Source organism: Carassius auratus, unplaced genomic scaffold, assembly GCF_003368295.1.
Source record: "Carassius auratus strain Wakin unplaced genomic scaffold, ASM336829v1 scaf_tig00002276, whole genome shotgun sequence".
Taxonomy (NCBI): domain Eukaryota; kingdom Metazoa; phylum Chordata; class Actinopteri; order Cypriniformes; family Cyprinidae; genus Carassius; species Carassius auratus.
The window spans coordinates 179160-191191 of NW_020523436.1; the positions used below are offsets into that span (position 1 = coordinate 179160).

Below are 12032 nucleotides of genomic sequence, written 5' to 3' on the forward strand. Positions count from 1 at the left end.
CCACAGACTGGTTTGCTCTGTAGGCAAACTGAAGAGGACCTAGCAAGGGTCCAGTGATGTCCTTCAGGTGGGCCAGCACCAGTTTTTCAAATGACTTCATGACTACAGAGGTTAGAGCCACAGGCCTGTAGTCATTTAGTCCTGTAATTTTGGATTTCTTTGGTACAGTGAACAGTTTAACTATAGCATTTGTAAATTTTCGTATTTTAATTGTATTTTAAGTTAAGTCACCTTTATTTATATAGTACTTTAAACAAAAAAGCTTGCATCAAAGCAACTGAACAACATTAATTAGGAAATCAGTGTGTCAATAATGCAAAATGACAGTTAAGGCAGTTCATCATTGAATTCAATGATGTCATCTCAGTTCAGTTTAAACATGTGTAAACAAAAATATAACCTAATAAGTTGCAATTAATGCATATTGAATGTTACAATGCATTTCAAATATAAAGTAGGTATTTTTACCCATTTTACTCTTAATTAAATTTCATAATCTAAAACTTCAGTTTAGAAGTATCATATCAATGATACTGGCCATTAAAAGTATCGGTATCGTTTTGAAAACAAAAGTTGGTATCACCCCTCCCTAGTGTGTGTGTTGATTAAAGCATCGCATTTACGGTGAGAAAACTGTATTGTTTAAATGCATTGGCCTTAGGGCTGGGCCATGTATTGAATATTATCAATAATATCAGAATAATTTTGACAAAGATGTAAAATTTGGAAATATAGATATAAATATTGAATATTTCAAATACAAGCATACTTTCCCCAAAAGAACGCGCCGAACATCCAAAAAAAGGAACATTAACCGCGGACTGCTCTATGCACCTCTACTACGAGAGCTTTCATGAGAGGGGTTGCCAAATAACAAGAGCTTAAATCGCCGAATCAAGCTTCACTGTTACAAGGATACATTTTCTGCCTGGTATTTTTTATTTTAAGCAATCTGGCAACCATGTGCAAGGGCTCACTACTCAGATGTGACACCGACGATGATCTCAAAACACTAACAAGCTGGAGTTTAGCGATCTAATGAAAGCATCGTTCGGCCAGTTTGTCTTCTGTCATGAGATCTCAACTGTATTGTTTGCAATTGTGATTGCTGAATAAATGCACTTACTTGACCGCTGATGCTTGAAATAGAGAAACGGACTACGCCATTTGGAATTACTAATAAGGAATTTCACCGTTATATTTATCAATTTTCATAATATAGTCAGAGAGTGTGCAAAAGTCTTTGGTATTCATATAGTTTTGCAGTCAAAATAATGCCGCTAGTGCTGCAAAAGATCAGAGAGGAGAGGTATGCTGTGCTTCTGATAGCATATGAATTGCCCAAACAGCCATAGTTTCCAGAGTTGGTGAATCTGTTATCTACCCCAACCCCAGCGTGGCAGATTCGTGAGAAGGGATTTATTGTCCCATGCGAGGGGCACCATATCAATTACATGATCTGCATGTGTGGCAACCAGCTAACCATTTCACAGTGTATATTGTGCATGATAACGGAAGCTAGAGCACATTTGACAAGGCGCCTGTATGGTTTGAAATGGAGTGTGTTTGCGAACTGGTGCACTAGTTCTGGCAGTTCTCCCTCTACGCTGAATGTTTGTGGCCACTATCGCTGCCTCTCATAACATGCTGTAGGGCCGCTCAGCCGTCAAGCACACCCTAATATCATGCTTTCTTTGTGGGGCGAGGCGGCTGAATCCTTCACGCCTTTGCAAAAAAAAAAAAAAAAAAAAAACACTATGGGACTCATCACTAGTGCTCAGAGTCTAGTGACATCAAAGTAGTCTCATTTAAGATGGTGCTGCTGCTCGCGCTAGCATGTGGAAAACAGGTAGGTGATTTACATGCCCTATCATCAATAGTGCTTGTATGCAGTTTGGCAGTATGGTAAGACTCACGCCCAGACTCTGATATAGTGCAGTGTTCAAAATATCGATACGACAATGTATCCTCACAGAGATTTGACAATATAAATATCGATACAGCTGGTCCTGCATCAATATTGTGGCAGGTGCACAACATTGGACAATGTTTAATTTGGATACAAGAACACCATTTAAAAGTTAAATGGAAAAAATAATGAATAGAGCATAATATATACGCTACAACAAAGTTTAATCTGGCCAAAGGAACGCAACCGGGGTTGCCTGATATAAATGCATGCATGGGATTTCCCCCCTTCTGGTCAATGTATCCCTGCCTCAGCTTAATTATTTTTCACCAGGGATAAATTTACGCCGCACTTACGTCATAAATATGCTAATTAGCACATGACGTCATCTAGTTCATGTTCTCATGGTTTATTTTTATGAATTAAAATGTTTCAAAACATCCCCCCCTCTGTTTTTTTTTTCACAAATCGCACCCTGTGTACACACACACACACACACACATATATATATATATATATACATATACACACACACAGGTATATTATACACAGGTATATGAATACATTACAGCAAATTTATTAGAATGAGTCTATTATTTATGGGCTTAAAAACAAAATGCAAACAATCAGAACGTTAAAGGGATAGTTCACCCAAAAATGAAAATTATGTCATTAATGACTCACCCTTTATGTCGTTCCAAACCTGTAAGACCTCCGTTCAACTTCGGAACAGAGTTTAAGATATTTTAGATTTAGTCCGAGAGTCTGTCCTTCCACTGAAAATGTATGTACGGTATACTGTCCATGTCCAGAAAGGTAATAAAAACATCATCAAAGTAGTCCATGTGTCATCAGAGGGTCAGTTAGAATTTTTTGAAGCATGAAAAATACATTTTGGTCCAAAAATAGCAAAAACAAAGACTTTATTCAGCATTGTCTTCTCTTCCGGGTCTGCAGTGTAGTGATATCTGGTTTGCGAATGAATCACTCGATGTAACCAATTCGATTCAATAAACAGATTGAAGAAAATTGTTATTTTTGATTTCCCTTGATTCAAGCCTTCGCTTTACCCGCGCTCATAACGTTAACACAGAATCAGTTCAGAATCAATCATCAAAAGAATCAGTTCGGTTCAGCTGCGCTGTGTATGAGTCTGCTTCACACTGAATCACACATGCGCTGTATCATCAGCTCCTCGGTTCTCGAATCAGACACGTCCGACAGAAACGGTTCTTGACTCGAGAATGAGTCAATCTTTCGTTCATTATCTGGCTCGGTGTTCAACTTCAGTTCTCTCTACGCAGCAGTCCAGCCAGTGTACTGTTTGAGTACATGAATTACTCCAGGATATTGGTTTGTTTTAACTCAGAGTGAGTGTCAGCCACATTAAAAAAAGGTAACAGCTTAAGTGATTTGTGGATTAATTCTTACTGGAGACGCGAATCATTTCAAACGATTCAGTACGATTTGGTGAACTGGTTTAAGAAGATCCGGTTACATCAAGTGATTCGTTCGCGAACTAGATATCACTCAACTGCAGTGCTGTGAATGCGCTCAAAACAGACCCGGAACAGAAGACGATGCTGAATAAAGTCATCATTTTTGCTATTTTTGGACCAAAATGTATTTTTGATGCTTCAAAAAATTCTAACTGACCCTCTGATGTCACATGGAGTACTTTGATGATGTTTTTCTTACCTTTCGGGACATGGACAGTATACCGTACATACATTTTCAATGGAGGGACAGAAAGCTCTCTGACTAAATCTAAAATATTTTAACCCTCTGAAGTCGATTAACGTGTATACGGGTTATGAGTCATTTTCTCCTGTACAGTAAAATCAGCAGTGTAATATTTGTTTAAAGTTATTAATTCCCAAAGAGTTTAATTAACAATCCACAGTGTTAAAGGGGGGGTGAAATGCTCGTTTTCACTCAATATCCTGTTAATCTTGAGTAGTACTGCATCCTTCATAACTCCAAAAAGTCTTTAGTTTTATTATATTCATAAGAGAAAAATAGTCTGTACCGATTTTTCCCGGAAAAACACGACTGACTGGAGGCGTGACGTGTGGGCGGAGCTAAAGAATCACGAGCGCCAGTAGGCTTTTGTGTTGAGAGCGTTTGAAAGCTGTGACATTACCTTGAGGAAAAAACCATCATCCAAAACAAACCATGGCTAACAGTCAGATTCAGCCGTTTATTTATGATCCAGAATCAGATCCCGAGGCTGAAACTGAACGAGAACAGCAGCAGCAACGACTCGCTCCGAGCGGGGCTCGAACCCGGGTCTCCGATGGGAGGAGGAAGCACTAACAAGGAGGCAGAGATATTTGAAGCAGTTTTACTCACCGCCTGCGGTTCCAACACACGATCGTGACCCTTTTTCGTTGGGATTGCACAATCCTTAAGAAATAAACGATACGCAAATCCGTCGTCAAACTGGGCATTGTTTGTAAAACAAGCATTTTCGAAATGCAGGGAACAAACACAAACACTTGCACAACTCCGTTGATGCTCTGTAAAAATAAACTCCATCCACTGGTCCCTTAATGCTGTTTTTTCTTTGGTAATCTGTGCAGGGTTGTCTTGCCCTGGCAACCAAAAACACACTCCTTTTGTGACATTTCGCAACGCTCTCGCTCTGATCAGTGAGTCTGTGCTCAGCCTCTCATTGCTCTGCTATACAGGAGCGCGCGCGCTCTTCCGGCAGACGTGCCCTCAGGACACATATAAGGAAATTCCGCTCCATCTAACGTCACACAGAGCCATACTCGAAAAAAACTTTCCGAAACTTGTGACAAACCGGAAGGAGTATTTTTGGAATAGAAATACTCCTTCAAACGTACAACTTAATTTTTGAAACGTTGTCCATGTTTAGCATGGGAATCCAACTCTTTAACAGTGTAAAAAACTCAGTATGCATGAAATAGCATTTCACCCCCCCTTTAAACAGTACTCATTTTCAGTGTTGTTATATGGTGTAATTTAACTTTTACACAAAGTGCGAAATAAAAAACCTGCCGAATTGTCTGGACTCCGCCCCTTATTGACTGCCGACTTGAGAAGCGACGACGCCCTTTTCCTCTTCGAGTGACTGAGACTGTAATTTGGATTGCTTTTCTCAATAAAAGTACACTGGAAAAATATTTTTGGTGATAATTTTACCCAAAATATGATTGGTGGTGAACACATTTAGAAATTAAACTGCTAGTGTTTTTGTCAGGTTTAGTGTCAAGTTCGTGGTTGTGAGGTGCAGAGATGTAAGGCCTGGTTCACACGGGACGATTTTAAAATTGTCGGCAGATTTTCCAAACCTGAGAGACCCCACACACGGCGATAAAAAATCACGGGTCTAACAGTTTTGGTCGCTCCGTGTGTGGTGTGCAGCCACACGGCAATATCAACACATCACACACGAACCGATTTGACTCCCGAGCATTCCCAGGTCAGACGGGAAATCTCGCAAAATCCCTCGAGATCAAACGTGACTTTAGAGTAAACAATCATGGCGGACGAAGAGGATGCAGTGGCCATAGTTTGTGCTTTGTTTTTAACGGGAAAAAAAACATAAGAAAAATAAGAAAAGGCGATGGTCAAAGAGGTGGAGACGACGCGAGCATGGACTATACTTGCTATATCATGATATGGAGATAAGTTGTTGTTTTATCTCATAGAAATGTTGTTACGTACTACACAGATTAATAACCGTTGAAATAAACGTTCATATATTAGTTTCCATGTACTCTGGTGGACTGCAGTTGTGGATGTAGTTATGCCCATCGACTTTATTTGTATTTGTTATATTATATACGCCGGCTGTTTTGATTTTGTTTCCCGGTACTATCACTGCCTCGTCACCTCGCGTTCTGATTGGCTACACGCCACAGTCCACAGGCTGCGTGATTGTTTGTCCTCGGGGGACACCACACACGAGAAGAAATCGGGCAAAATAAATCCAACATGTTGGATATCCCCGATTTGAGATCGGAGCGGTCCCGACATTCTTCCGAGCAGAGGAGATTAGTCTTAACACACCACACACGGCAGGAATATTTGATCAGATTATTTTACGATAATCGGAGCATCCTAAGATTGTCGGAAGGGCTGAATCGGGGCTAAAATCGGAATGAAGATTTACGCTTCAGTTAGGTTTGTTGTTAGGTTTCTCTCCTCTGTTTCCGCCGAGACCTGGGTTTACTAGAGTCTGGCGCTGAAGACTGAAGCTGCTCACTTACACTCGGTACGTTAGGTTTTCTGTTCAAAAGTAGACAATTCATCAAATGGTAAATGTATTTGTTTTTGAAAGCACAGAGTGTGGCATTTCACAGTTTCCATACTCTGAAATGGTAATAGTGGGACTGTTAATCATTACGCGCTAATAAATTCATTTTTTTTGTGACGCATAACACTGTGTTGAAGTGTCTGTCTCGCCGCTGCAGATGTGCAGTCTTTCTGCAGAAAGGGCTGCTATAATGAGGAACATTTACCAGTCATTTGATTGATGTTATCTAAAGCAAAAATCTGAAATTACAGCACATTTTAAAACTTCTATTCGCCACTGTCTTGCATTGCTTGTTCTCAGCACTGAAAATCATGCCTGTAATGTCGTCATATCTGCATCAAGACACAAACATGCTATCATCACGTTTTTCTTAAGACAAATTACGTTTATGCAAGTATCGTGAGTTAAAGGAAGGTGAAACTGTAAATCCGTCAGTCTTTCAGTTTCCTTCAGTGCCCACTGCCATAGCGTGCATGTACTTTATCAATTCATATGGCTTGCTATTTTGGGTTAATAATCTCCTAAATGTTTCCGGATATACAAAGTTAAAGTTTTAATGAAGAAATATGTCTGGATTAGTGTTGTCACGGTACCAAAATTTCTGTATTCGGTACCGATACCAGTGAAAATCCACGGTTCTCGGTAACAATTTCGGTACCAAAGCAAAACACAAAAATATGATAATTAAAAAAAATAATTTAAATTAAAAAACTTTATCACAAAAATAAAACCAATGCCATTCTTTATACTTATTTACAATTGTGTTTTCACAATTCTACGAAAGTTTTTCTACAAGTTATATAATTATGAAAAAGTTTCACCCAAATTTATTTTGTCTTTTATGAAATTTAAACATTTAATTTTTGGTAAATAAAGGGGATTTGCTATTAAAATTAAAACACGGAAGAAATATTTTGTGATTTATTTCTTTAAAAAATAAAGTTGTATTATTAAGTTGCATATTTGTCATTTTAACTGAACTTAAGACTGGTGGTGATGCTTAAGATATTTTTGGTCATTGAGGGTTTCATTAAAAAAAAACAAAAAAAACAATAGTAATAGATCATGAATTATTATTAAAAGATAATATGGCTACTAATTCTACTATCATACTAATGTATATACAATGCACTATGGATTCATGAGCTGCTGGGTTCATGAATATTAATCACGTTGTATGCGTTCGGTCAAACTGATTTGCTGAAATCAAAACAGGGACGGTAATAGATGAACGCCAGCCAAATTGCCATTTGCGCATTAGCTCCGCCCACTACTGGAAAAACCGGCATATCTTCTTCTTGTTCAAAAAATATGAATTGAACTCCATTATTTTGACAGGAGAAGACAACAAAGAATATAGTTTACATGTAGCGTGTCGATTCAGCGTGGTAAAAGACTCTCGCTCTCTCTCTCTCTTTGCATGTGTGAGAAAGCGACGGTGAGTCGTGCACCTTCACACAGTTTACAGAGTGTCAATTACAGGTGCGCTGTGCGTACATTGACATGAATCGAAAAGTACAGATCGCTTGATGGAGAGAGAACTCTGGAGCTCAGATGCTGAAATTAATGCTTGACTGGGTTGTCTTTGGGTGAGATGGTCCAGCATCATGTTTATTCTCTTGCAACCGTAAAGTCATTTACTAAGTGAAACAAGCACACATACAGAAGTGTCCCTATTTATATATGCTAGCTTATTTAGGCTGGCAGTGTTTTAAAGCACCAACATGTTTTGCTACCTTAGAGCTTTGATGCTCACGATGCTACTGACGTATGACGCTGCTGACGTGTTTTCTGGTGCACCCAATAATAAAGATAACACATCAGCAGTGTCACTGCAGTGTTGTGAATGCGCTCAGAACAGACCCATAAGAGAAGACAATGCTGAACAGAAATTTTCACTGGACTACTTTGATGTTTTTATTACCTTTCTGGACATGGACAGTATACCGTACATACATTTTCAATGGAGGGACAGAAAGCTCTCGGACTAAATCTAAAATATCTTAAACTGTGTTCCGAAGATGAACGGAGGTCTTACGTTGTTGGAACCTCACAAGGGTGAGTCATTAATGACAGAATTTTCATTTCTGGGTGAATTAAAAATAACCACAGCATTAAAAACAACCTTGAAATAAGAGGGCAAGGTTTATCTGATAATTAGATGCATGTTCATTGCTTTAGCAAATAGAACAACCTTGAAATAAGAGGGCAAGGTTTATCTGATAATTAGATGCATGTTCATTGCTTTAGCAAATAGACATCGGGGGCATTTTCTCTCAGAACCATCATTCCCTGATGGAGAGGAAAAGTTTAATACTATAGCATTTTATTTTATGAAAATGAGATGATGTTTTCACACTGAAAGAGAAGTGATCTTGCACTCATAGCGAAGCTATATCTGAATAAAAAGCAGAATGAACAGACACAAATAAAACTTATGAAGATGCAGTGCTAAATGACATTACAGTACAGAAACTATAAAGTTTTTCTACCTTATTCTGTGCAGAAAATTGAAATAATTGTAGTATATAAAACAATAATACAATAGCCATAATTAAAAATTTTAGGATTACAAATGATTGATTATTTTTCAGCAGTTTTTATTTTCTTGTAGCAAATTCAAAGTAATGGATAAGAAAATAATTTATTGTAAAAAAACAAACAAAAACAAAAACAAAAAACATTATAATACATACAAAATAATTGTATTTGACATGTGTCACTTCTGAAATGATGGCTAGACCACTGGTGTGACAATGATAACCTATACATAATATTTTAAAGCTTTTTTTTTTTTTTTTTTTTTTTTTTTTTTAAACCTTGGCTTACATAAAATGTTTATGTATGCCATGTCATGCCATAGTATCATTAAACTATTGTCAATTTTTTTTTTCCCTCTCTCGTTTTCTAACCATAAAGGCTATGTGTAATTTGTCCCCTGACCAAGCACTGAAATTTAAGGGAAGCATTTTAAAAAATCCTGTGAATGCACTTAAAGAACGCACAATCTAATCATTCTAACTGAATCAAATCAAACTAAAATGTGAATCGAATCGTTCTAAATTTGCAAAAATCTTTTGTGAATCAAAAAATCTATGAATCGTGAATAGAATTGCAGTCTACCCAAAGATTCACAGCCCTAGTTTCTCGTATGAAATTTGCTTTTTTACGATAATACAAGCATGCATGAGTCTGAGTACAAAATCTCTATACATACACAGATGCTCCTGATTGTATATATAAAAAAAATTATAAACAACCCCCAGTTTTCATTAGCTGAACTCAAAGATCTATGACTTTTTCTATGTACACAAAAAGCCCATTTTCCTCAAATATTGTTCACAAAATTGTCTAAATTCTGTTAATGAATGCTTCTTTGCCGAGATAATCCATCCACCTCACAGGTGTGACATTACAAGATGCTGATTAGACAGCATGATTGCACAGGTGTGCCTTAGGTGAGTCAGAAGTGCCAGACTGTCCTACAAAGTTTGAACTGCCCAACTTTATAGAAACAGAACATTGTGCCAGAAGCATTGCAGGCTACTGGTTCAGGAAACTGTCATCATCCTCCATAAAATGCGCAGCACACATCTGAATATTTGGGTTGGACTGTTCTAGAACAGTGTTAAAATTCAACTAGTCTTGTCCTCTTTTGGAAGGCCAAACAAAGTAGTTTCACTTTCGCAAGGAAACACACAGCAAGTCCACGACATGGCGACAGCGAGAATAAAAGGTAGGCCTTTCTTTGCTTGAACATTTGGGTGGCGTTATGGAAATCTTCCCACATAGTTTCGTAGACATGTGGGGCATGTTACAACGAGCCATTATGGGGGGTGTGGATGAGTCTCAAATTTTATAAAGAATATCTCTTTGGATTTAAGACTTTACTCTTTGCAACTTTACAGATCTTCTATATGCACCAAGAGCTTGTAACACTCCAAACTCACACAGAAATCACATCATATGACCCCTTTAAGACTTTCTTGTACCCTTTAAGACTTTATGGCATTAATTTTGATACAGCTAAATTTAAGACTTTAAGACTATTTAAAGGGGTCATCTGATGCCCATTAACCATAAGCGGATGATTCGGTCTTAATGAAAACTGACATCATTTGGTTAAAATTTCTCAATGGTAGTGTACAACAAAATTTTTACCCCGTCAAAAACAGCTCAGAGGGAAACTGTTTTCTTGCATGCAGTTTTAAATGCAAATGAGCTCTCAGCCCGCCCCTCTCTTCTGAGCCACTCTCTGAGTGACAGTAATCTTTAGCTGCATTCATCTTGAAACGTGCTAACTACCATGTTACTAGGAAAGGCGATTTGTAAAGATTAATAAAAAAAAAAAAAAACTTACACTCACCTCTGGAAGTGAAGCTGATGATTTGATTTGAATGATGAATGATTTGTGTAAAAAAAAAAAAAAAAAAAAAAAAAGAAAAAAAAAAAAAAAAGAGTAAAAAGATACGCATTTAGGTAGATCGGGGAGTGCATTCCCTTTAAAAACAAATGTAATCCACTGCATCTTCAGCACCTTCAATGTCAGGAGTAAATGATGACTGCCATGTTTATTACATCCAACAACAGAAAACCCCAATTGCTTCAGAGACATTCTTGTCTACATCTGCTCTGGTGTCAAAACAATGGTGGACTGATGACAGCTCACTCAGGGCGGGTCTAAGGTAAGACACTAGTCCAGTCTACGCTGAAACGCTACTGTCAATCAAACAATCATGGGAGGTGATCTGAGATTGGCTTGATTTAAGAAAGTGGAAATGATTTAACAAGATTAAAAAAAAAAAATGAAATCAAACAAAACCACAAGGTGGATCCCTGAACCCTGATAAGGGTCTATGCACCAATGACATATGGATGAAACAATTTAAATGTGAGACAACTATGGAGCTGAACTGTCAGAATTAAAAAAAAATTCAACAAAGCCAATCTTTACTGAAAGTTTGATGAAACGGGTCACAGCAACACACTGGTGTTGAAAGTCCAGGTACAAAACAATGCAATTGACTTTTTACTGTTGAATTTGATCACTGAAATGGGGATGGATCTCTCAATTGTGAAATCTCAAAGCGCATCAGACTTTTCAAATTTTCAACCCCTGATCAGATTACCTTTTCATACCCACTGTCTCACAGAATCCTGTGGGGAAACTCTTTAGACTATTTGAAGTGTATATCAGGTTTTAATCTATTTAAGTTTTATGATGTTATAGTAGTTCCGAAGGTATTTTGGTAGAGACTATGGTAAATTTTTGCATGTGTTTTGCCTTTACCTCAGCCATTAGAATCTTCAGTGCGCTCTTGGCCTCTACAACAGTTGTGATAGAATCCCAGCGCTGCTTTATCCGTCCCTCATTATCCGCATCCAGGACTTTCTGTTGCAGGTCAGCTATCTGAGCACTCCTGAAAGAGTTTAGAGAAGAGTAATTTTATTATTATTATTATTATAAAGTTGATAAAAAAACAGTCTACAAACCTCTTTTAAAACTGAAGCATTTTGAAATGCTGTAATAGTTTACAAACTTCATAATCTCGGGAAAGAGGAGACGGGAACAATCAAATGAAAGCTTTAATGATAAAAAATAAACAAAACAGTGCGACAGCCCCTTGCAAATGACTGTTGAGCACAAACAAGCAAATCACAAAATAAAGCTCAGGCTTGGGGCCCGTTCTTCGTACGTCGCTAACTCAGTTAGCTGGATTTGAATGTTGACGATTTGGCATGATCTTGGATCGTTTGGTTCTTCGAAGCTCATCCCGGAGCTGCTGTCATAGCAACAGGTCCGTAAGCTTAAACCTGCTCGGGAGCAGGCTTATTTCA

The 12032-nt window shown here is 37.9% G+C and overlaps 1 protein-coding gene across 1 annotated transcript in view; it reads right to left on the bottom strand.

Annotated features, from left to right (window-relative positions):
• The window catches only part of kif4 (kinesin family member 4), a 154235-nt gene that overhangs the window by 48576 nt on the left and 93627 nt on the right, over positions 1 to 12032 (bottom strand). Inside the window, exon 23 of the mRNA XM_026242831.1 lies at positions 11485 to 11614. Coding sequence (XP_026098616.1) covers positions 11485 to 11614 — 130 coding nt within the window. The remainder of the gene's footprint in view (positions 1 to 11484; positions 11615 to 12032) is intronic.